At 39.7% G+C, this 26,165-nt stretch overlaps 2 protein-coding genes across 9 annotated transcripts in view; both read left to right on the forward strand.

Moving 5' to 3' along the window:
• Positions 1-434: 434 nt before the first annotated feature.
• Positions 435-15,458, forward strand: lin54 (lin-54 DREAM MuvB core complex component). 2 transcript variants are annotated; one of them, XM_040007156.1, is made up of 14 exons: positions 435-557; positions 2,517-3,289; positions 4,905-5,016; positions 5,159-5,289; positions 7,789-7,944; positions 9,838-10,030; positions 10,126-10,199; positions 10,284-10,481; positions 11,421-11,512; positions 11,692-11,763; positions 13,052-13,154; positions 13,246-13,383; positions 13,485-13,687; positions 14,527-15,458. In XM_040007156.1, exons 2-14 carry the CDS (start codon positions 2,546-2,548, stop codon positions 14,726-14,728), a joined length of 2,418 nt encoding a protein of 805 aa, XP_039863090.1. In that variant the 5' UTR covers positions 435-557; positions 2,517-2,545; the 3' UTR covers positions 14,729-15,458. The 2 variants fall into 2 exon arrangements, with proteins under 2 accessions (XP_039863090.1, XP_039863091.1); XM_040007157.1 differs by lacking the exon at positions 435-557 and adding an exon at positions 601-2,008.
• A 3,409-nt stretch (positions 15,459-18,867) lies between these two features.
• Positions 18,868-26,165, forward strand: part of sec31a (SEC31 homolog A, COPII coat complex component) — a 29,508-nt gene continuing 22,210 nt past the window's right edge. For 5 of the 7 annotated variants that reach the window (XM_040007149.1, XM_040007150.1, XM_040007151.1 and 2 more), the window contains exons 1-11: positions 18,868-19,089; positions 20,220-20,299; positions 22,317-22,440; positions 22,534-22,732; positions 22,833-22,928; positions 23,807-23,947; positions 24,054-24,196; positions 24,610-24,709; positions 24,829-24,990; positions 25,656-25,808; positions 25,907-26,137. In XM_040007149.1, the coding sequence (XP_039863083.1) occupies positions 20,221-20,299; positions 22,317-22,440; positions 22,534-22,732; positions 22,833-22,928; positions 23,807-23,947; positions 24,054-24,196; positions 24,610-24,709; positions 24,829-24,990; positions 25,656-25,808; positions 25,907-26,137 (1,428 nt within the window). In that variant the 5' untranslated portion in view covers positions 18,868-19,089; position 20,220. The remainder of the gene's footprint in view (positions 19,090-20,219; positions 20,300-22,316; positions 22,441-22,533; positions 22,733-22,832; positions 22,929-23,806; positions 23,948-24,053; positions 24,197-24,609; positions 24,710-24,828; positions 24,991-25,655; positions 25,809-25,906; positions 26,138-26,165) is intronic. The other 2 variants (XM_040007155.1, XM_040007154.1) reach the window with 2 other exon arrangements.

Consider the following 26,165-nt stretch of genomic DNA (forward strand, 5'->3'; position numbering starts at 1 on the left):
CCCTGGTGAAGACATTTTACTCCCATCTTGGCAGTAAAAACTGGAGGTTGAAGTCTATCTTGTCTGTTTTTCTGAAGTGCATTTCATGTGTTTTACCACTCTTATAGTAAGAGAAACTACAGGACATGTAAGTAAACATGTCCACCATCTTATTATTTACTGACTACCTGACAGTGGTACGTGAGACTGGGCACTTAGTGAGGCTACTGGGCAGTGCTCTGTCAGATTTCGGTAAATATCCAGCACACGAGCTCCAAGGCTGACTGTGTTGTTTGTTTTTTTATTAACTAATAATAGTTTTTATTTTCAAAAAAATATTTTGTAAAAAAAGAAGAAGAAGAAAAAAAGCATTAAATAGTTTTGTAGAAACAGTCATAACTTTGATAATGCAATTGTGCTGTAGCTTTAAGTGTTACGTCAGTGTTTCGTATCGCATGGAGGGCGTGGCCGGCCTGTGAAATGTCAGGGAGGAATGGCGCTCGGCGCGGTATTTTGAACAATCGTCTTTTCCTTTCCTCCCTTTTATCTGGAAACGCTGCTTAGCTTAAAAATTTGGGGTAAGCATGACTATGCAATGGCCCTTTCTAGGATTTAACACACTATATTCAACATAAACACTCACATTAAAGAATGTATTCAATGTTGAGATATAATGTTGTGCTAGCTAGCTCGGGTTAGCAAGCTCAGCAAGTTTGCTAGTACAGTTGTTCTGCCCGCTGGGCTGTCTAGATGAGACTGCTGTTGCTGTCTTTGATGATAACGATATTTAAGGATACACTCTGGTGAAAAAGCAGCATAATATTCCCAGGATTTGGTTTGGCAGAGTATTTACAGCGCTGAAGGAAAGTTTCTCGTGCACAAAACAGGGACTTTAATAACATGGTGTAAATATCATGTGAGCCGGCCGCTAAGTTTACTTACTGCAACGGCAAATGAAAAGTAAAAGCTAAGTTAGCTGCACATCGAGTTGTTTTGACATACTGGCGAAACGTCTAAAGGATCATAGATATTTTTATATGTATGTAAAATATTAGAAGGCACAAGTCAGCAGTTGCATTTGCTGTTAGTTGGTTTCATATTACTTTAGCTGTTGACCTCGTAACATTCTTGGAATTTACGCTTTTCTGGTTCATTCTCAGACTATAACTCAGTCAAAATATGACTTTCTTGAGGTTAAACTAAAACATCATTTTGAACTGGTTAGGCCACGCTAACTCCAGCCCTAAAACACAGACTGTAAATGCTGTTAAGGAGATCTATAATAGCAATCGCAATAATTGCATTGTGGAATTAAAATGTTGTATTTCCTCCTATGTCAAGTGACAGGAGAAATTATTGAAAGCAAGCATTGTTTACGTTGTCAGAGTCTGCAGAGTTTTGTTGTTGTTATTTGTGTGTGTGTGGGTGGGGGGGGTTTACTCGCTAGAAGCACCCTGTTAACGTCAAGTCTTATCTTCAGCGATTGTTTAGTTATGCTTGTTTTGCAGTGAACTGTCAGTGTAAGTGTCTCTGCTTGTTACCAATATTTATAAACGCTTCCCCTCAGCATAGCTTAGCGTTAGCCGGGCAGCTAACTAAGCTGATGACGAGGTAAAAATGGCGGATCTTTCGAAATCCAACCCCGGCCTGAAATAGTAACGCAGCCAGCAAAACAGCTTGTCGCTTTTTTTTCTCGCTCTTTGCCCCAGTCAGGACCACTTCTGGGCATTTTTAAAATAAACGAGTGCAACTCAGCACAGTTTTCTTTTGATGGCTTTCACCTGGGGACGTGAAGAGATTCAGCTCAGTCAGCTCTGCGTGTGAATGTGGTATGGAGTGGGTAGGGTTCATATGTGCGTTTCGGTGGATTAATGTTGAGTAGAGTGCAGCAGGACAAAGATACGGCAGAGATGATCGTTGCGGCCTAGCATCAGCTGTCTGCTTCAGTCAAAATCAGCACAAGTCAAACGTTACTCATTCCCACCTCCTTATTTATTACATCTCACGTAATTACTGAAGTCATTTACAGGTAAAGTTATGACAATCTGGCACTTCTACTGCACCTACATGGCTAGCTCGCTAGCTTGAACTATCTTGCTCTATATTCTCAGCACAGCTTTTAGCTGTCTGTCTGCATTATAATCCAGTTATGTATATTGTATAAATGAGTAGAGGAATACATTTTTTTAAATGAATTGCAAACACTGACTGCAATTAAATGCAACAGCTCTCTAAAATGATGAATGTATATCCTCAGAATTTTAAAATTGTATTATCTTTGTCTGTCTCTCCCTGTTCATGGTGCATCTAGTGCAGTAAAGGTAAGCTTCTAGGTCTTTCAAATAATATAAAAGTGATCAAATACAACAGAAAACCCTCCTGCCTAATATAATAGCCAGAAAAACAGATTTGACCTGCTGGAGTTTGAACATGTGTGCCTGTATTATAAGTTAAACTGACAGTGGTGTTAATGTTGTGGCTTACTAGTGTTTGTGATGTATTTTGCAATGACAATTAAATTGTATTGTTTTTTTCAGGATTAACAGAAAGCTGAGAGTTTGCAAGCATGGATGTAGTGTCACCAGAGCTCAACAGCCTCCTCCCAGATGAGATCATGGATACTGAGGATATAGAGGATGTTCCTCACTCTCAACCTGGCACCACTGCAGTCCACTCAGAGCCCAGTGATGATGCATCGGTCCCAATGGAAACTGATACACCCGTGGCTTCAGAGAACGTGAGCCTCTGTTCAGATGCCGCTTTAACCGAACCCACTAAGGCTATGACCACCTCCACGGCCACAGACTCCATGCTTAGTGCCAGCCCCAGAAGTCCGCCTCCTGTCTCAAATTCCAGCACATCGTCTCCTCTTCTTACCATCAAACCAGCCTTGGCTACTTCGACAGCCACAACCAAAACCACAGACAGTGTTACTGGAACTAGTGTGACTACAAGTGGATTACAGAAGCTCACAACTCCATTTACAATCTCTCCTGCAAATCGCCAGATTATTCTCAATAAGGTGGCTTCTCAAGCCTCAGAAGCAGCAAAGTCTGCAGGTAATTCACCCCAGGTCATCAAGCAGGATGGACAGAAACTTTTGGTTACAGCTATAGGAAAATCGGGGCAGCCTATAGTGCTTCAGTTACCCCACACAGGCAGCAAGCCTGGCATTTCACAGACTGCCGGAGACACCAAGTCTCAAGCTCCGCAGTTTAAAGTGGTGACTATAGGTGGGAGGCCAGACCTGAAGCCAGTGGTGGGCAACCAGGTGACCACATTACAGACCCAGCAGCTGAAGACTGTCCAGGTAACAATAACCTTTTGTATTATTAATACATTTTTACAAAAATATTGCTTGTCATGTTCCACATGTTACTGTTAAATTAAACATAATTACTACTGTAAATGATTGCTTCAATATCAATTGAACATACTGTGTACAAAGTTTTTCAAGTTATTAGATAAGATCTGCTTTGACCGTGATCTAGGCTGCCAGTAAATGTAAGCTAACAACCGTGTACTGACTAAGTACAGTTTGGTGTTTCAGAGAAGATGGAGTGGGACTGTGTCTCAGTAACCACTAGAACCACTAGGAATCTAGTGTGGAACTATAACGCACAGAGCTCAATTAAATGTTATTTATACAATTCCAGTCACCTCAAGGGACTTTGTATTGCAAGTTAAAGGCTTCTACAGCATTAGTGAGAGAATCCTGATGACATGATGATCACTTAGCACATGACGATGGTAAAGTAGAAAGTCTTTTTCTGAATAGAAAGAACCTGCTGGTAGAATCAGGCTCATGGAAAGCCTAACATGGGCTTTGACTGGTTGGGAGATGAAGGGAAGAGAAGGTTAAAAAAAAAAAAAAAAAAAAGGAGCACCACTTTGGTGAAGATTAAGAGGTTCAGCCATGTAGTTTGAATGTGGAATGTAAAGATTCCTTGGTGTTTAGATTTGTAATTCCAGGGTATTTTTTGTTAGGATCTGGTTAAAACCTCTTGGCAGGGGGTGGGAGTTGTCTGACTCATAAAGTACAGACGTAACAGGTTTACATTATAGGTTACAAACAAATTGGTAAATCTCCCCATTCAACTGTTCTTCGCCTGTCTGGACGTTGTTTAAATGAGCAGTTCTCATATTTGGATTAAAAATTGTTACCAGTGACTGCTTCACTCTGTGTATAAGGGGTAGAGCAAGCATATACACTTGGGCATGTTTGTTTGGGAGTTTTTATCCTCTTAAATAATTAAAAAATTTGTAGGGAAACAAGCACACTCACTCTCAGGGTTTAGATGAACATTATTAGTGCGCTATTTATTTAAGAACTGAAGTCAGATCATCTTAACAAGCATAAAAATTATATTTTTGTCTAAAATCATAGTTCAGAAGAGAAGGAAAGGTATATCCTCTTTTTATCCTACATGTAGGAGAATGGTTGCAATAATTTACCCCCAGTAAGATATTCAGATTTAAAAATTTTTTTTTAAAAAAAGCCACCGGTGTTGCTGTGAAATGAATACCTCAGCTGGCCTGTCTGGCTGCATAAAGTCATGTTGCAGAAGTGCTGATATTGTGTGTACATTGAAGAAAAAAAAAAGTGTCATAATTTCACAGTTGCTATATCAGAGCACTGACAAAGAATTGTCTTAATACTGCACATTGACCAGCTCAGTATGTAATCTTACAATATCACTGATGACCTTTTTCCCTACGAATATAAATTCAGTTATCACCCTCATAAATCCAGTATCAATTAAGTTGTGCAACTAGAGCTCAGGTATCAACATCAGTATCAGTAAATGAAAATGCAACAGAACTGACCAAGCTAGGACACGCCAGTAGTCGTCATCTGCAGAAAGAGGCAATGTTTGGATATTGAATGAATACGTTTAAACATTTCTGGCTAATTGTCTTTTCAGATTGCCAAGAAGACACCAGCATCCTCAGCTGCACCGATCAAGTTTATCATCACAAAAACTGTTAACAGCAAAGGTATAAGTGCCCAGACATCAATGCCTCCTGTGATCACAGGTAAGTCTAAGTAATAACTTTTTGAGGCTATTTTGTTGTTTCAGTTTTTAAATAATTATCAAACCACATAGTTTATTGCTGTTTGTTTTCTAATTATGTTGTAATTAGCTTTGTCATTAAACCTTGCACTGTCTGTTCATAGGACGGGTTCTGACCCAGAGTTCACCAGTGATGCCCCCGAGGACCATTACTCTCTCTGAGCCCCACAACACTAATTTACAAAGTATCCCTGGCAAAAAGATTGCCATTTCCCCTCTCAAGACTCCCAGCAAGGTGATATTATATTTTTCTATATTTACTTTAACTGAATATGATCAAGTGGCTAGAGACTAAAACTAATAAGTCTATAGTTTAATTGTCACATAATTACAACCTGTTACTGCAGGTAAAGCACGAGTGTAATAAATCACCTCGAAACCCCCTGCAATGTTTACTCAAAAATGTTTGGAATCACAATGATATAATAATGGTACTTTGATCAGAGAAGGATGTTTGCTAGCTATTCTTCTTTAAGGGCTTATCTGTTTACCCTCAGTTTAATTGAGAACTGACCTCAATTAAACTGAGGTGTAACACACTTTTGTAACACACTTTTCAAAATATTAAAACATTTAATAACACTTTGAAAACACATCAGATCTTAACTGGAAAAAAAAATCATGCTGAAACACAGGTAGAGAGTATTTTGTATGGGCCCCTACATGCTTGCATTCATGACTGACAACATTGAGGAATTAACCATAATGAGACGATAGATGGTGTACTGGTTAATATCTTCTTAGATGTGAACCAGTGCATCACTGAGCTCGTGGAAAGGAGGCAACATCGGATGGACAGAAACATGATGTCCCAGAGATGCTCTATTGAATTCAGGCGAGGATGGGGTCCAGTTAATGGTATCAGGGTATGGTCTGACAGTGGGTCTGGGGATTTTCTCCCAGTATGTAATCACACTCAGGGTGTAATGCCTAGCCTGTAGAGGTTTGTGCGTCCCTCCATTCCTTCTCAGACCATCACTGGGCCACTACCAAACTATGCAGAGTCTTTGCAACTCTGAAAGCCTTCGTGTGGTCAACAACACACACGTTATGCCCATATCGTGGTCTAAACCAATCAGAGAGAGAGATACTCAGTTAGAGGCGGGACCTCTCTGATTGGCCGTGGTCCAGATATTCCTGTAGGCCTACGTTTGAAAGTGCAAGCAGATAGAGAGAGGTGCGTAGCCTAGGCCTGATAGTGGATGTAGCTGTGGGTAATGAGAAAAGATGAAAAGATAACTTTTTTGTTAAGTTAAGGCCTGATCTGTTGAAATTCATAGCCAATGCTCTGACAACCTCTCAGGTTAAGTCTAACACTGGTGCAGAGACGGCATCGACCTCTGAGCCAGAGCACACTGAAAGTAAAAGGGGGAAAGTGCATACATTTCGAAGAGAGTGGCTTGACCAGTTTCCCTGGCTAAGATACAGTAAAGCTGCCAACATTATGCACTGCATTTACTGTCGTGCGTGTAGAAAGACCATGCCCGGCAATACTGCATTTGTGACTGGTGCAAATACGTTTTGAATTGAAACGCTGAAAAAGCACAGTGTATCTAGAAAACACATTATATGACACAATATAAATGCACTGCCCAAGTGTCCCCTCTCTCCACTGCCTTTCAGCGGCAGGCAGCAGCAAACAGGTCATCAGAGGAGGCCAAATGATGATTAAGTTTAACAGTGCCTACAATATTGCAAAGAAGAATTTCCATTCTCTAAGTTGAAGTCCGAAATAATTCTTCACAAGAAAAATGGCTTGAACGTAAACTCCACATACAGTAATGATGTCACGTGCGCCCAGTTTTTGTGAACCTAACTTTTGTGCTGATGCACAGGCGCACCAATGCAACCATGGCGAAAAGTTAGTCTAGAGCCCTGGGGTATTATCGTCACCCTACTGGGCAGGGGGGTGGCATGGACACCTACATTTGTGAATGGGATAACGTAGACGCTTCAAGTTAATACTATAGGTGTATGTACTAAAAATCTCAGAAGAGTTCAAATCTCAGTGACTTTGACCTTAAGGTCAAAGGTGAAGTTTTATGAAAATCTTGTGACTGCGTAAACTGGAGAATAAAATTATGTAGAATTTTGAAATTGATCCCATAGGTGTGTCTGCTAGGAAGCTGAGAGGTAGCGTTGGTGGTTGGGCCGATACTGTTGTTTAAAATAACAATTTGATTGTCTTTGTTTTTTGGAAATGTAGTTATTAAAAAATGCAGTAGATGTATTCACACTCTTTGAATATTTAGACAGCCCACAACGGATTGATGTGTCACAGTACATAAACATCAGCCTCTGGCACTAGTAATCATCATCGTATTTGCAGACAGGAGTTTATATTATATTATATTATATTATATTATATTGTATTATATTTAGTGCTGTCAGTGTTAATCTCGTTAAAATGACGAGTTATCGCGAATCGCCCGGTGCGTGGGGCTGGACGGCGTTAACGAGCTAACCGTGCTAACGCGTTGATGCTGTGTAGCCCCACGCACAGAGCGATTCATGAGATTAACACTGACAGCACTAATTATATTAGATATTTCTTTCACTCCCACTAATTAATGAATATGTATACATAGTGTTTGCAATTGCCTTGTTATAGAATGTTGGTTTATGTGACATTCCTGTTACCATACGTAATGGCAGCTATATTGCCATCCAACTAGGGTCTTTGTTTAATCAGGTGAAATTTTCACAGCTCATGCCGCTTGTCTGTTCCTGCCAGGTGACTGTGGTGTCTGTGGCTTCCCCGACCTCCGGTGCTTCTCAGAAGTCTGTAGCACTGCCTGTGAATGTAGCACTTGGCCAGCAGATCCTTACAGTCCAGCAGTCAACATCTGTATCTCCAGTCAAGGTGGCCACTAGCCAATCAACAACGCAGGTAACATGAAAGCACAGAACAGTCAGTTGTAGTTGATACCATCTGATCTGAGGGGAGAAAAGGAATTATTAAAAAAAAACGTATTCACCTTGTTTGTGCATAAGTGTCATTTCAGCTCCGTATGAGAGTCAAGGAGTTGCAGCATACTGCTGTGATGTGCAGTCATGCTATTTTCCTCCTCTCTTCTTTCTTGCTCTTGAGTGCACCTCATTTTACTGCTACACACAAACAGGCCGCATTTAGAATTGAGCTGACAGGAAGCAGGTGAAGACGGAGACAACTCACTGTTACTGCAAGTGCAGTTTTACAAAAACAGAACAAAACCTCCCAAACTTCCAAATAAGCATCACACTGATGAATGAAAACAAACATGGAGCAAACATGCAGTTAAAAGCTGTGGAAAGATAAAAATAGAGTGAAATGGCTTCTTCTGTGCTATGTTAGCTCTTGAAATAATAATTGCTGCTGTGTAGTGAACACAGAAAGGAAGTGAATAGATTTAATCACTTATATCCGATCCAACCTTTTTGGGTCAAAATGGAGGAAATCCGTTCCAAATATCAGATTGATACATCTGCAGTTGGTGGGATTGTTGTTTATAGTCTGACACAGTTTGTAGTAAACAGACTGCTCATTACTCAAAATGACTGGCTCAGTTGTGCACTGCATGCTTTGATTTAAAAAAAAAAAAAAAAAAAATTCTCTCAAATTTGTACCATTATGGAAATATTTCACTTTTTCTGGTAATAAAGTTCCATCTGTGAATCTCCACCTTATCGTGGTAGAGCAGCGGTCCCCAACCTTTTTTGCGCCACGGACCGGTTTATGCCCGACAATATTTTCACAGACCGGCCTTTAAGGTGTCACGGATAAATACAACAAAATAGAACTAGTACCGGTACCGAAAAAAAGATTTATTCATAACACACGTGAAAAGACCCAGGAAAACAGAGTTAACGATAAAAACGATAACAAAATAACGCTGAAAACTGATTAAAAACCCTGAAAACCATACATTTCACACCTGAGCCTCAACTCTTGCGGCCCGGTACCAAACGACTCACGGACCGGTACCTGTCCGAGGCCCGGGGGTTGGGGACCGGTGTGGTAGAGGATTCGCGTGGCCCAGGGATCCGAGCAGCTATGTTATTGGGTGTTCTTTCGCCCCCTGGCAGGATCTCCCAAGGCAAATTGGTCCTGGGTGAGGGACCAGACAACAGGCAATTCAAAAACCCCTATGAGTGAAACCGAGGAGGGTGCCTGAGGGCGAGCGCCTGTACATTGGAGTCCGGTTTTTCCCACTGCAATTTCTAGAGAAACTGAATTTTCTTCTTTGTATATAAAACAATAAGTTGTGCAGTTATTTTTGTTCAACTGACTGCATTGCTAAAGCCATGGCCATCTGATGCAGAAAAGGCAGGACAGACCGTGTCATGTTTATCTCAGTGCACTATGTGGGGCACCAATGATGATGACTTACTTCGCATGTAAATTTTACCTCCATACCAATATACATTTTTGCCAGAAATAAAATGGTTGTGTAAGATTGTTTCCAAGCAGATAGAAAGATAATTAATACTCAAAACAATTAAATGTTTTCATGTGACCACCTGCCCCAACAATGATATAAGATTGTTTTTATGCATTTTACATGTATAACAATAGATCAGCATTTGGGGAGCTTAATCCTGGCCTGCAAAAAAGAAACTGAAGTGCACTTTGAAGATTGTATTGCCAGTAAAACGGGCAGCTCTTAACAAACTGCTTTTAGGATGAGGTTCTTTAGGTTTTGTTGTTGTTGTTTGTTTGTTTGTTTGTTTGTTGTTGTTTTTTAAATTTTCTCTTCTATTACTGGCTTCAGTCTGTTTCTCCGTTTGATGTGAATGTTTTCAGAACATTAAACCTGTGGCTGTTGGAGGAGTGGGAGGTTCCCAGTTTAAAACAATCATACCCCTGGCCACCCAGCCCAACGTGCAGCAGATCCAGGTGCCTGGCAGCAGGTTCCACTACGTTCGCCTCGTCACAGCAACGACAGCGAGCAGCACAGGACAGCCCAGTGGTCCCAGTACCAGCTCTATACAGACAGGTGACCTATGAACTTGTTTTGTTTCCTCTGCTAACAAATACAGGCAGCACTTAGTAATTGCGCTGTACCAACTCGTGATGGTGCTTATTCCACAGCTAAACCTATGGTGGTCAGTACAGCAGCGGTCAGGATGTCTGTCCCAGTTGTCCCAGCACAGACCATGAAACAGGTAACCTGGGTATCCAAGTTCATTCAAAGAGAACTTTCTCTGAAATGTCCCTTGAGCTGCATTCATGGTTTTTATTCCCCGTAGGTGGCACCTAAGCCCTTAACATCAGGACCACAAGTAGTAACCACCACTCAGACTCAGCAACGTTTGATCATGCCTGCGACTCCACTACCCCAAATCCAGCCCAACTTCACCAACCTCCCTCCAGGCACCGTCCTGACACCAGCTCCAGGAGGAGGGAATGTGGGTTACGCGGTTGTGCCAGCACAATATGTCACACAGGTTAGTGAATTATCTTTGTGTGCTTTTTGGTTTGACGGGTTTTTTTTTTTTTGGTTTTTTTTTTTTATAATTCAAGTATTTATTAGATTTTGCATTTTATAACAGCAAATACAGAGATGCAGCAACCAAAAGCAAGAAGCAAACAAACAAAAACAAACAAACAATTTTTTTTTAAATAAATAAAATAAAAAAACAAAAAAAACCCCACAACAAAACAAAACAAGTGAGGTTTTAACATATGTTGTATTAAGCTCAAATGTCCAAGTCAGGTAGACATGTAGGTGCAAAAATTGTCCCACTGTTCCAGCGCAGCTTCCGTCACATGATGTATTTTTCCCAGCATCTTTTCGCATGCAACATTCCCAATCATTCTGTCTTTCCACATTTTAAGCGTTGGAGTATGGGAGTCCTTCCAGTGTTCCAAAATGACACGGGCACATGTTACCAATGCAGTACTTAACACTCTAAACTGGTGTTTATTTAATTGCAGCACCTCTCCTTTGTCTCCTAGTAAACATAATTTAGGTGATCTGGGTAGGTTACAAAGTGTCCACCCCTGCAAATAATTCAGTACAGTGTTCCAAACTGGAAAAACCAGCGGGCATTCCCAGAGTACATGTATCAGAGTACCTTTGGCTTGTTGGCATTTCCAACACAAGTCATCTCTACCAATCCCCATTCTATACAGCCTTGAAGGAGTATAATAGTATCTGTTAAGAATTTTGTATTGAATAAATTTCCCCCTGGCTTCCCTAATGTATAATCCATTGTTCGACAATATAGAATCCCATGTACCTTCATCCATTGTACGCCCTGGTTTGAAGGGTTTTTTTGTTTTGTTTTGGGTTTTGTTTTTTTGTTTTTTGTTTCTTTGTTTTTAAAAGATTGATTTCCTTTTCCTGAGTGAGTTTCAATATCGTGTTTCTGCTTTTCTCATAGATCCAGCAGCCACCATTTGTGACGCTTGCCAGCAGCTCTAGTTTTTCTGCATCCACTGGTATCCAGACTCAGGCCAGATTGCCTCTTAATGGGTAAGAAATGGTAGAAGCCATCTTACTATGACTTTTGTTTTTATATATATTGCATTGAAAGACCAACTAAATGATATCTGTTCTATTTAAAAAGATGTTTACCAAAATATTAAAGTGATTTTCTTCATTTGTTCTCGTGACTGTCTATAGTTTAATCTAATTAATGTTCATTGGTTCAGTTTGTCAGCAGCAGAAACAACCTCAAGACCAAGAAAACCATGTAACTGTACCAAGTCACAGTGCCTCAAACTGTAAGTGTAACTGTCACTGATAATGTTTATCCATTGGATAAATCTGTCCAGGTGTAGCTCAATAATTAATACATGTTTGTATACAAACTATATGTTTGTAATTTCAGCTGAATATTTTGTAAAGTCATCTGTGACATTATATTTTAGCTTTTTGTCTCTGAGTCAGAAAGAAGAAACCAAGTTCCTGTTTACGCTCCATAAATATTGATGCATATTTTTAATATTGTAAATATTTTTTTGCTCATCTGGCAGAGGGACAAGTCTCTTTCTTAAAAAACATTAAGACAAAAGTTCAGTGGACTTGAGCTTAATTTGATTTGTTGGTCAAAGTAGGGCTGGGTTTTTATTAATGAACCTGTAGAAGGATTATCAGTTGCCTGCAGCTGCCTTTGTCTCCAGATTGCTCAGGTTCTCTAACCTGGTATGCTTTCAGTATTTGTGACAGTTGGCTTTCTGCGTTGGCTCTCTGTTGTCTGCTTCCAGCTGCTGTGTAGGTCTCCTGAGGCTCACAAGCCCACTGCCACTTGCGGCTAGCTGTGTCCTTACCTGCACCCACAGGCGTCTTACAGTGGAGGCCAAAGGCTGGCAGGGAATCACGTGTGCCCTTGCAAAATGAGATTTATGGTCATAAACACCCCATGGTGTTTTTAACCCTCATTGTATTTAAAGTTCAATAAAATCTCAGTTCAGTGACTTTATTATGTTTACTTTAAGGAATAATCATTGTTAATAATATAGATAACAGTAATCAGTATTATTATGTTTGCACTAATCTAGCAGCTTGCAGTCATATTAATCTCATACACAAATGCCTGGGTAAAACTCTAAATTCATGACCTTTATTTCCAGGAGGTCAAAGAACAACTTTGCTATGAAATCACCATGGTAAATGATAAATGGACTGGTATTTATGGTTTTTATAAGTGCTTTATACAACATGCCTAATTCACCCTTTCACACAAGCACTTCTTTCTACACCTAAGTGCTCTCTGATGTGTTTCTTATTAACACTTGGAGCATAACTTGGGGTTCAGTATCTTGCCTAAGGATACTTTGGCATGCAGACTGGAGCAGCAAGAGATTTAACAAACAAACTTCCAATTAGCTGACCTGCTTAGCTGGTAATGGCTAGTTTAAAAAAATGCTAATACAGTATTATTTTGCGGTGGAAACCATTTTTCCTTTTTATCAGAGTTTAGGAAGCACTGAGAAACTTAATGTTGCTGAATCAAATTACAGTTGACATGGTTTTATTAAATGGTGGTTTTTTTTGTTTGCCTTCCTGTAGCTACTGTGACTGTTTTGCAAATGGAGAGTTCTGCAACAACTGTAACTGCAATAACTGCTTCAATAACCTGGAACATGAAACTGAACGTCTCAAAGCTATAAAGGTGAGGCAGAAGTCCACTTTCTGAATTCTGTTTTTGGGCTGAACTGCATCCTGTTTGACTCATAAATTGCTGCACAAACATGTTTTCACAGACTTGTCTGGACCGAAACCCAGAGGCCTTTAAACCTAAAATTGGTAAAGGCAAGGAGGGAGAGTCGGACCGTCGACACAGCAAGGGCTGCAACTGCAAACGCTCAGGCTGCCTGAAGAACTACTGCGAGTGCTACGAGGTAAGCTCTCCAGTTTTCTTTTTTTTACAGATTTTTTTTACACCTCCATTCATTCTTCTCTTATTGGCATTTATTTTCTTCATTTTTGTTTCTCTTCACAGGCGAAGATCATGTGTTCGTCCATTTGTAAATGCATCGGCTGCAAAAACTTTGAGGAGAGCCCGGAGAGGAAGACGCTAATGCATTTGGCAGATGCAGCAGAAGTGAGAGTTCAGCAGCAAACGGCAGCCAAGACCAAACTATCCTCACAGATCTCAGATTTGCTCATGCGGACGACGCCTGTGATTTCAAGTGGAAGTGGCAGGTACCTGAAACACAGTTCACACATTTTTCAACATAAAATCAAATCTGCAAAGAGCTTCTTTTACAGTAAGCATATGATATGTACTTTTGTAGAATCTTTAGCTTTAGCTAAAGTGTTGCACAAGTAAGGGCTGCAGGAGATTGACTGACAGATTGATACAGGATCTGCAGTGATGCGGACACAGTACCGCAAGAATTAGAAATGATCTTCTAGTGAAGGGTGGCTGGATACTCCTTTAGAGAGAGGGTGAGGAGCTCAGTCATTTGGGAGGGACTGGAGTTGCATCTTTTGATGGCTTATGAAGGCCTTTATGTCACCCTGCAAGAGGTGTGCAGGAAGAGGGAGGTTTGGGTGAATCTGGATCCTGATACTCAGGAGAGATGAGTGAATAAAGCACTTATCTTTTATTTTATTTCAACAATAATGGCTACATCCCAGATACATTGTAAGGAAGTCTTCTTTTCTTGCAAGGACCAACTTATGTCTAGGCATGCACCCTGGGCACCAAACCAATACCAGTGTTAAATTAATAAGCTGTATAGAAGAAGACACTCAGAATCTCTGTCATCTGCAATGCAACATCAAATTTGACCTAAACTACCTAAACTTTAAAACTTTAAGTAGAGACGTACGCGCTTTCAGAAACTGTGCAAAATGTGTGTGTTTCCTGTACAAGCTGCAGGAGTGTCAGCACATCTATATGAAGCTATGGAGGGGGTCATTAAAACTCGTGTCTGATTGACATGGAGTCTCCACGATCCATCTGCTTACTACTGCTGAGACCAGATAATGATGGCTTTGTTGTCAATACTCAGACTTTTATTTTGCTTTTCCCCCAGGCTCCCGTATACGTTTGTAACAAAGGAAGTGCTTGAAGCAACATGCGAGTGTCTGCTGGAGCAGGCCAAAAAAGCAGAACAGACTCACCAGCCTCAAGTTGAGGCAGAGAGGATGATTCTGGAGGAGTTTGGACACTGCCTCATGAGGATAATCAGCTCGGCAGGGAAAGCCAAATCAGACTGTGCCTCCATCAACTGCTAGGCCGAGGCCTGTAAAGGCTCTCCACCCTCTAACCCTCCTACCAGCTGTGGAGGCTAAGAGCATGGATTACTTTTTGCACTCTGTCCTAGACCCCAGGGTTTCTGGCCTGCAGGGAAACAGGTTGTCTCCTTCATCAAAAGGCAGAACAATGAACTGAAGGCAGGCAGATCCCACCCCCACCCCCCTGCCTTAGCCAAGCTGAGGCCAGCTGGAATAATAAAAAACATGGAGCAGTTGTTTGCACTGTTCACCTATGCTAACAGAAGGAGAAATGGACTGGCTTTGAAGACGTTACCATACTTGTCCACCTGAGTGTGATGCACACAAATGACTGAACAGGAATACAAATGTTCTTTCACTTGATTTTCTTTTTTTTTTTTTTTTTTCCCCCCCCCCAAATTTCCCTTCCAAACCTCTATCAAATGTTTCCTTCACATTTGCTCTTCCATTTCACTCTGGGGGTTTTTTTAGGTTTGTTTTGAGGTTTAAAAAAATGCCTGTAATTTTATGTAATCCGTATATTTGTGCTTTCAGTAGACAAAAAAAGAATATGTATCTTTTGATATTTATTTTCACAGGTATTTGTAATCATTGTCAGCGCTAATATTGTGTGGCTTCAAATGCTACAACATGTTAATTATTAACCAAGGCTAGGCTAAATTGTTTTAATGAGAAATAAGTAGATGCAATCTTTGGTTTTATCCTAAATCCAAATGTAAGATGAATGCATACACACACACACACACACACACACACACACACACACACACACACACACACACACACACAGTACAGAATAGTTGTAACTTGGTTACACTGACAGAGGTTCACATTTTTCCTGGTGCTGTTTTGTTTTCTTAGTTACATGCTTACTGTACATTAAAGACCAATTACACCCACGTGACTTGTTTAGTGTTCTTTCAGATATCTGGACACGATAGCCTGAGTGTTAGTGTTTTCCAGCCCTGTCCACACCTGTGTACCTTTAGACCCTCTGTCTCAGTTTTAGTCTGGCCTAAGCTATAAAGCTGAGACTTGTGAACAAGGGCTAGAAGAGCTGCTTGTTGTGCTTTTAAGTAAACAGATGTGGGCAAAGCTTGTTTTTATGTTTGTTTGGTTTTTTTTTCTATTTAGGTTATAAACTTCAAACAGAAAAGTTATTCACGGAGTTCCACGGGAACACTGTCCCAGTACTGTCAATGAAGCCAGACGACACAAATCAATTAAAATACAGGACACTCTGAGAAACATAAGTGTTGTAAAACCCATTTAAAAAGCATTCAGCTGATCCAAAACACTACATCAAGTATGCTAACAGGAAAAGAGATCATATTTCTCTTATATTGTTTTCTCTTTCTTGTTCTGCCTTTGAGCACCATTACAGACCTGCTAGTTCTATTATTTTTCATTAGTTCTCTCATGTACACACTCATATACAGACATGATATATCTGTCAGCATACATTCAAGTAATCACTTCAGGCTTCAGTCTGCTGAAGAAGGCTCATTAACCAAAGCATGCTACAGCATCTGCCAAACATGCTGGAGGTGGAAGCATTGCTATGGCAACTCTGTATACCTGCCATTGGAACTAAGTCACTGGTGTATATTGATTATGTGACTGCAGATAGAAGAATTCCTCACTCTCTGCTCAGACTCAGCCAAAACTGACCAGATGGTGTTTCACAGTGTAAATGGATAATTTCTTTGCAAAGAAATGGGCTGTCCTTCAAAGGATAGGTCAGTCGTCTGATCATACAGGTTACTGAAGAAAAAGGGGAAGCAGAGAGACGTTACTGTGTGCTGTGTTTTTTAAGAAAAAGAAAAGAAGAAATGTCAATTACTTCTAGACGTCAGGCAGTTGTTGACTGCAAAAGATCTTCATGCAACTAAAGAGTCCTTAAATTTGAAATGATGTCAATTTGTCCAATAACCTTTGAACATATAAAAATAGGCAACTTTGCAAAGAAATATTTGTAATTCCTAAAAAGTTAGCAGAAAATTGTTTTACAAGTCACTGAATTAAAGCTAAAAGTCTTATTATTAGGTAGACATGGTACATGCAGGTGCGATTACTGAGACAAAACAGTGCAACGTGTCGGATGTGTGAGGCAGAAAGAAAGAAGGTTGAGTAGATTTTAACTGGGTCTATTACAAATATAAAGCAACGGGGGTTATCAAGTTGTATTTCTTTATGTTGATTTTCTGTACCACTTGGTGGCGACAGTCATTGGTGGTGGCAATCCACCACTTCGTTGTTTGACCGTCGAAGAAGAAGAACAGCAAGAAGAAGACACGCAAAGAAGAAAAAGAAGCAGAAGGAGAACCATGAGTGTTGGTGTTGGCGGTCAGTATCATGGCTGGGAAAATAAGGCTCTCAGAGAAAATTAGTTTCTGAAATGCGAATTGTTATATGTACCTTAAATTGCATTATCTACACCATTCCTCTAGGTTAAATGTGTAGACGGTTTGGGGAGTTAGCTCACTTCTGAACGTGATTTGAAACGAGGTGTGCCATTGAACGTTAGCCCAACTACTCTGCACGTGTGGAGAGAGACTAGGTTGCAAACTTTGCTGATTTGGTGAAAAAGTAAAATGTTGATCAAGAGTCGCCGCCAGCAAAATAAGCCAACATTTTCTGAAACTGGAGTAAACGCGTAAAAAAAAAAATCGGCGCACATCCCATAATTGTAATTCTTTTTTTTTTTTTTTGCAAAATACAACTGTACGATAATCGTATTTTGCAGGCAACTTATGTTCTGATTCGTGTGCTGGTTTATATAGAAACTAATTGATTTTGTTTTCACAGGTTAGCTGCAGAAAAGAAGTTCCCTTGAAGTGAGCCACGTGTGGATGTGACTTGCATGTATGTATGTCTTCATGCCCAACAACATATTGTGAAATAAATATCCTTCCCAATGATTATACCAATCACTACCCATCTGACCCATTCATATGTCTGGGGAAGATTATACACACGCTTTCAAATGAGGGTGTTATCTTATATTTTCTTAACTAAAGTGCACCTCTACTGTTAAATTTAACAGTTTATTTTATTACTCCGATTGTTTTTACAGGGTTCAACTGCTGAAATGTTTCCCCGAGTTCAGGTGATGTATTGATATAGATGCATAATGACCTGACTGCTTTGCCTTCATGTTACTTTAAATTTGTTGTCAAATAAAATCAACTTGTCAAGAAAGTTTTGTTTTGTGACATTCATTGGCTGTTGCTACCTTTTTAGTACATATATTAAAACAATGCAGAAAAATACATTGCCTCTGATTCTCTTTACTGTTAGCATTGACAGAGTCAGACGGCTAATGTTGTAGATAAACTATAGTTACTCTAGCTCTATAGTTACGATTTTGTCCTACTGCTTTATCGCTATTTGGTGCTAATTTGTTAAAAAAAAAAATTGGATTAATCCCTCCCCAAGATATTTGAACAGTTGTTAAGTAGGTAACTGAACAAGATTTAATGACAATTTGAGTCAAAACAGGCAAAAATATTTTATAAAATGTTATTTTTGGCCTGTGAGACTTCTTTTGTAGACTCAGCAAATTTGGACCTTTTTCTTAATAGTCACTCTGTTAGTAACCAAGTTTCTAAAGATAGAATTTAAAATGTGCTCTTTTCTATTTTGTATGTTATGTGCAAAAAATTAAATTCCATGTAGTTTTTATGTATATAGCACCAAAATATACACCTGTTATTTATTCCTATCGCTTAGGTGCCCTTTTTATGAGTGTCAAGTGGCTTAAACAAACAAAAAGGAATCACTCCTTTCAAAATGGTGCCGTACAAGAACTGAATGTGACTGAAAAAATAAAACCCTAAAAGAACAGCAAGAATGCCGAGAAAACTACAGCTCGAGTCACTGGGAGCAAAATATAAATGAATGAGGGGTGGCTAAAGATTTTTGCATATTACTGTAAATGAAATGCTGAAATACTTTAAATGATATAAAGACCGGTTCGTTACTATTCCTACTCCTTAATAAAGAAACACTTTAAAATGATAAATGCTCACATAAAATAGTTATTACTAATATTTTTAGCGTTTATTATAAAAATCTTAACATTAGCATAAGTTAGCAAACAGGGAGAAGCTCCCCCGGAAGTCGTTCTTCTTCGTGGCAGGAGGAGGCTGTTGCTTAGTGCCACGTTGATGGAGACCAGTGGGGACGTGGAAATCTGTCTCGAGTCCGCAGCCGGGACCCGGTAGCCTCTTCTTCTGTTTCTACAGCTGTAAATCCCTGAGCAGAATCGAAAGGGGAACCTGTACGGGCGGAGACAGTTAGTGTTTGCCTACTGTTTTTTTAATGTGTGCGTTCATGTGAAAAGAAGAGAAGAAGAGAAGGTAAGCTGCTTTAGTGAAGTAATAAGATCTGTGTGCGGGTTTGTGTGAGTGTGTAACTGTTTCTTCTCTCATATGTTTCTGCAGGTAGCTAGCAGGCTTCTAAACGCAATATCTCATTGCAGCTGCATTAGTCCAAGCTGAACCATGTCGTAGTAAACATGTACAAGAAGTGACAATAAATTTACGCGCATTTCTCGTATTATTCGAGGCTCATAAACGACACGGCTGTGTGGCTTTTAATTGGTCCACCAGCTGTTAGCTTGCTGCTAGCAAGGACTTTTATTTTGTAATTTTAACCAAACGACTGCAAAACTTCTCGGAGCTTCTTTTAAAGCTAAATGTAGCATTTCTGATGTCCTTTCCCGACACAGCCCCGAGCTACACAAAGCGTGTGATAATTAGTGCCAGTCAGAGCAGGCCTTTGTTACTCTGTAACTAGTGTATTTATTACAGCAGCAAGATGAATGGGAAAGCGTGTGTAAAACTGTAACTACTTGTTTATTAAGCGGTCCGCTCCCCTCGATGTAAAAGAGACAGATTCACACTTTTGAAAGTCGTTATTATGGTATTAAATGGTATGGTATTAAAATTCTTTGATATTGTTAGCACACCTAACGGAAAATAATCCATAGCAGTCCTGCAATAAATGCAACTCCATGAAGGTGTTGTGTTGTGGTTGAACTGATAGAAAAGTCAACACATAAAAAGTTATCAATATAGATTTTTGTTTCCACAGCAGATTTCTGCTTATATATCCAGCCTGTCATAAGTGTCTAATGAACACTTAACAGTGTTTACAATGTGGTAAACGATGCTATAACTCAAATAAACAATTCAGTAAGATTCAGCTGGAACCTCTAAAGTGATCATACAACCAAGCCAGTACCTTGGGGAAACGCTAAGAAAAAACTGCACATGTTAACCTTTATAAAGCTACCATTAAAAAGCATTGTATTTAGCCACTTCATTTGAAACTGATCGTTTAAGCTCTTTTTTATTGTCATAGAAACTAAACTACATGAAAGGATTCAATATCTGGTTATTCTGAACGCTAAAGTGAGAGAAAAGTGTCATAAATAAATTGTAATAATCACTGCACAGTCGTTCAAACTATGCCCTTATTTCTCAAGGATGAAACTTAAAGTGATCAACCGCACAGCCATCCAGAGCTGGAGTCCTGCACAGCACCACCCCATCTACCTGGCAACAGGTATGAGCATGCAGAGAGCATCAGTACAGGCGTGCATCTGCTGCCGTCTGTCACTTTGACATGAAATTACATAATTTATGTCAGTTACTTCAGCCATTTTCACAGCCTCTTTAAGTGGAAAATGACATGTTTAGTGTTGTATATTTAGGGCTGCAAGCATGTGGGACATTTAATCATGTGAGGACGATGCAGGCTTCAGAATTCTCTATGAAGTTGTCCTTATTATGAAAATAGCAGGAGGCCAGGGCAAATATTTGTAAAAGTGGGTGCTATCAGTGAACTTTTAACCCATATTCACTAAATAAGAATGAATGATAAATCAACTCCGCACCTCTGGAGACAGAGTTGTTATGGTGTGACTGTACAAACTGTAGTTGGTGTTAATGAATAGAGCATTTTATCTGTAAATTACACTTAAATGTGATGCTACCACGTTTTCTATTGTCAGGACTGTAAGGCACATGAACTAATACAGTCTCTCACCATCCATTTCCATGGTCTTTAAAATGCTCCGCAGCTCTCGTCAGGTTTTTTTTGAATGTACACCAACAGAAAATGTTCTGTCCCATTTCAGCTGGGTTTTCTTCTGTTTCAATTTTAGCCATCATACTGTTGTTTAATCCCTGTTTTACATATTTGACATGATATAGTAAATGTATTAGATAGTAATTGATCATATGAGCTATTCTTATTAGTAAAATACACTTTTAAAAGAATTTAACTTATTTTTGCAGAAATAGCTGGAAGGTTTTTTTTCCTCAAATAATGAGCAGTACCATGCAGATATGTAATATCACAGTTTAAGAATGGATGGATACTAGAAAGGCAAAATTTGCCAAATAAATGATGCTGCACATCCCCAAGAATCAGTTGTATGAAGGATAAAATGCTCTGGACTGATGATATAAATAGAGCATTTATCTTAACAGCTTGTTTTGTTTCCTTGTTTGCATATTATTTTTCACACTTGATGCTGTTTCAGATCATCAAACAGGTTTTAATATTAGATAAAGATAACTCAAGTAAATACAAAATGCAGTTTTTAAATGATACAAAAACATTATCCAAACCTACCTGGCCCTTATCAACCGGGTTATGCAGCAGGACAATTTTCTAAAACATACCACAAAGTCCACTTCTGAAAGTCTGATTCAGATGGCAAGGAATCGGCTTGTTTAGTGACCTTAAGTACACAGTGAGATTAGGAACGCCTCAATCGCTACAAATAAATCTGGTAAAAGCCAGCACGTCTCTGGTAAACCACTTAGTATTAGTGTTACAGTTAGGCTGAATTTTATCTACATGCTGAACAAGCATAGTTTCTGTTACCTTTCACATCTAATTTCTTACATACATTTTGACTTTAGAATCCATTTGTTAGAATATTCCCCTACAGATGAAAATGAACGGTCGAAAAATAAACAAGAAAACAAAAAAATAAAAAACAAGTGAAAAGCTAACTTGCTTACTTAAGCATGGGTTCTCAGAAAGCTATGAGACACAGGAATGGAGATTTCCTCACTACTGCAAAAAACCTTTCTACATAGTATAAGAGTTTGAAAAAACAAGACAACTGCACTTAAAGTTTTGTGAAGATGTTTCATCTCTCATCCAACAGGCTTGTTCAGTTCTGTGCTTTGTGAGTTCATTATTAGGGAAGTAAAAAGAGGAAGAATGCTAAATGATCACAATAACAATCCCCTTCACAAATATTGAGTGATAGTGGATATATTCATCCAGTGGTGCAGCTATTGTTGAAGATCAGAAAGCAGTGACAAATATCCATAACAATTTTTAATAAAAAATGGGACTTAAAGGCTTTATTGTTTTTATTTTTATGTGATATTCTTCTAACTTCAATGTAGGACAAGAAAAAATGCAGATTTTTACAGCAAACCAAAGATTGTAAATTGTTTGGATTATGCGTTGGAAAAATGGCTTAATCTATAAACGTAGCTGCATATAGATTTTCTGTTGCTTTATTAATTGTTGATGTTTGATACCTGTATTCCTGCAGGAACATCAGCTCAGCAGCTGGATGCCTCCTTCAGTACCAATGCCTCCTTGGAGTTTTTTGAGCTGGATTTGGCTGAGCCATCTCTGGATATGAAATCATGTGGCAGCCTTTCCTCCAGTCACAGGTAGAATAAAGAACTCTCCACAGTAATATTACTGATTTTCTATTTTCCGTCCTGCTGTTAATCAGGGCTTCTTCTTCTTCTTCCTCCTCACAGATACCACAAGTTGGTGTGGGGTCCATATGGTATGGACTCCCAGGGTCATCCCTCTGGTGTTCTCATCGCAGGTGGGGAGAATGGCAATGTTATCCTGTATGACACTGCAAAGATAATGAGCGGAGAGAACGACGCCATCATCGTTGAGAGCGACAAGCATACAGGGCCAGTGAGAGCTCTGGATGTCAACCCTTTTCAAGTATGGTGCTTTTCACCTTGTGCAAAGGATTTCAGCTTGAAGCTGGGTTTAAACCCAAGGCAGTGACTCATTTGGTGTTTTGTGTCCTTTTTTCCTGCAGACAAACCTTGTTGCATCAGGTGGAAATGAGTCTGAAATCTATATCTGGGACATGAATAACTTTGGCTCTCCAATGACACCAGGACCTAAAACACAAGTATGAAGAATTTTAGCCCTTTTAGTCTAGAACTTACTCAGCTTGACTCGGCTCAGCTGAACTTGGTTTTTAGGGTTTTTTGATAGGTGGTAGTATCTCTTACTAAGTGCTTTTTTAGCACCTATTCGGCCGGGGTCTGAAGCGATCTGAATCAGTCTGAAAGTGTAACGTCAACAGATTGCACGTCACTGATTGGCCAGTCAGGGGGATCACTTGATGAGTCATAAGAATGACTCCTTCACAACAATCAAAACTGCCATTTTTTAAAACCTTCTAACAAGGGAAATGGCTATACAAAAACCAACACCGTGGTGCTCAGTTGTTTTAGAAAACAACCAAAACTGAGTTGAGCCGAGTAAGTATTAGTGGAAAAGGGCCATTACATAACAACAAAATAAATATCTACTAATGGCATTTTCCATTTTCACCCAGTTGCATTTTTAACCAATGTCAGTCTTCTAATGATCAAATATGACTAAAATGTTTTCCTTTTCAGAACTTTAACTCTTTAAATGTCAGTTTGTTTACAACATGCCATGGTTAATTTTCACTATACTAAATGTGAGGCTGAACATTTTGGGAGAATTACTACAGTTAGTGATAAATCCATAACTAGAATCAGCATTAATTTGGATGCTTTTTTGTTGTAAGGACTACACAGTACCTTTCCACTGTCATTTGTACATTTCGTATACTTAAATGTACCATTTAGTGCTTTTTTGGTATTATTCTGCTATTATATCATCATCTTTCAAATATTTTAGTTGTCAGTTTTATGTTGGGCACAGTTTTTCTCAATTCATGTATCTAATTAACATTTGTATATGACACTAATGAATGAACAGTCCATATGAATGTTTTATGTTTTTCTCTTAAAGCCAATGGAAGACATCAGCTGTGTGGCTTGGAACAAACAGGTCCAACACATCTTGGCCTCAGCCAGCCCGGGGGGTCGAGCTTCAGTGTGGGACCTCCGCAAAAATGACCTCATTATCAAAGTTAGCGACCACAGCAACAGAGTACGTTGTCAGAGAAACCCTCAACATGCTGCATTTTCTCCCAGTCCTTTGGCTCTGTCTACTCAACTTAAACAGTCTAAGATCACTGTTGCGTGTTTCTTTCCAGATGCATTGTTCTGGCTTGGCTTGGAACCCAGAGGTGGCCACTCAGCTGGTCTTGGCTTCGGAGGACGACAGGATGCCCGTCATCCAGATGTGGGACTTACGATTTGCTACCTCTCCTCTCAAGATTCTAGAGCATCACTCAAGGTAAGCACTGATAAATCAGTCTAAATCTAATCTGTTTTATACTTTTTCTTACTGATAACAAGTCTCCCTAAAGACCAAAGCAGACTAAATGTATCTTTATAACAAGCTTTATCTGCGTATCCAGAGCCCGATATATCATATTCCTTTGATCCATAAGCTAATATAATTCTAAGATATAGCAAACACTTGAGCCCACTTACTCTTTCTTGCTGCTGGAATACTCAATGTAGCATGATTGTTAAACTGCTGCCGACTAGTCCATAAAATACAGTTTCCTCCTGTCTGAGCTATGTTTGCGAAAACCTGCAGTGCTCAGCTGTACCATTAGAACCATTAGACCTTTAAATAGTGTTGATAATGTGAAAAAAAAGATTGTAACTGTGCTCTTTTTCATCTGACGGTTCATTTGACAGGGGTATCCTGGCCATTGCCTGGAGCTTAGCAGATCCTGAGCTGCTTCTGAGCTGTGGGAAGGATAGCAGGATTTTGTGCTGGAATCCAAACACAGCAGAGGTGAAAATTCTGTGTGTGTGTGTGTGTGTGTGTGTGTGTGTGTGTGTGTGTTTGTGAACTGACAATTATCATTTCATGATTGCCACTGAGGTTGGAAAGTCATTTTCTTGAATCCTCAGGTTCTGTACGAGTTGCCCACCAGCAGTCAGTGGTGTTTTGACATCCAGTGGTGTCCCAGAAACCCCGCTGTGTTGTCAGCCGCGGGCTTCGACGGACACATCGACATCTACTCCATCATGGGAGGGAGCAGCCAGGCACAGAGCCAGAGGCACGCTGACCAGGTAAGATTAAGTCTCCTGAAATAAAAGTATTGTTTGGTTTTTTTTTGGCATTTCGCCTTTATTGGATAGCAGTAGTGAAGATATCTCCAAAAGTTGATTCTGTTCATCTGGACGTAGCGTTTTCAGTGGGAGAAACGTTTCGTCACTCATCCAAGTGACTTCTTCAGTCTCAGCTGACTGCAGGTTTCCCCAATCTTATAAACAGTACATTTGCATAATGAATGAAACCAGCCCACTGAAAGAACAGTGGGCTGGGAGTGAATAGTGAAGATAGACAGGGAAGCGGAGAGGGAGGGAGAGTGGGGAAGACACGCAGCAAAAGGCTGCAAGTCAGACTCAAAAGCTCCCAGACTGAGCTAAACCGACGACTGTTAAAGTATTGTTTTAAAAACAACATTTAAACATTTAAAACAACTATAAGAGTAGCATCATTTATATTAGACTTACAGTTGGGTCCCTGAATATTTGGAAAATGACACAGTTTTTTATAGTAGCTTTGCCTTTGTACACCACCAGGGGGATTTTAAATAGTCCAGAGCAAACTTTCAGTTTAATGTCAGCTTGAAATTAACCACACTTATCCTTTCTCTCTTTTTTCAGAGCTGTGAATTATTTATTTTTGTTCATATTAATTTGTCTACCTCGGCTCTGTGTGTTTCTTACAGATTAGCAACTCGTTTGGGAACATGGATCCATTTGGGACAGGGCAAACATTGCCTCCCCTGCAGCTGCCTCAGACTCCAGCTACTCCAGCTGCAGTCAACCCCCTGAAGAAGCCACCCAAGTGGATTCGCCGACCTGTGGGAGCCTCGTTTGCAGTGAGTTCTGTTTCTTTAAGCTTTGATCAAAAGTACGGTGAGACTGCTTTTATTTTTTTAAGCACACTTGAAATCTTTTTTGATTTGTTTCCTTTTAGTTTGGTGGGAAGCTGATATCTTTGGAGAATACAAAACCAAACCCCCAGCAGCCTCAGCAGCCCACTTCTCACGTTGTGCACATGAGCCAGGTTGTTACAGAAACAGCTTTTCTGAAGCGCTCCGACCAGCTGCAGGCCACTCTGAGTTCAGGTAACTTCGTGGACTTCTGCCAGGAAAAGATCGACGTGGCTGAAAATGAGTTTGAAAAAACTGTTTGGTCTTTCCTTAAGGTATGAGGAAGCATTAAAAAACACAATT

This window comes from Simochromis diagramma, unplaced genomic scaffold, assembly GCF_900408965.1.
Source record: "Simochromis diagramma unplaced genomic scaffold, fSimDia1.1 OVJJ01000682.1, whole genome shotgun sequence".
NCBI lineage: Eukaryota > Metazoa > Chordata > Actinopteri > Cichliformes > Cichlidae > Simochromis > Simochromis diagramma.

What these genes read in the sequence shown, in the direction of transcription:
- lin54 (XM_040007156.1), top strand. Translation starts at nt 2,546, where the DNA reads ATGGATGTAGTGTCACCAGAGCTCAACAGCCTCCTCCCAGATGAGATC. An exon ending in AGCAGCTGAAGACTGTCCAG is followed by an intron (nt 3,290 to 4,904) that starts GTAACAATAACC and finishes TTGTCTTTTCAG; the next exon opens with ATTGCCAAGAAGACACCAGC. An exon ending in GCCAGATTGCCTCTTAATGG is followed by an intron (nt 11,513 to 11,691) that starts GTAAGAAATGGT and finishes TCATTGGTTCAG; the next exon opens with TTTGTCAGCAGCAGAAACAA.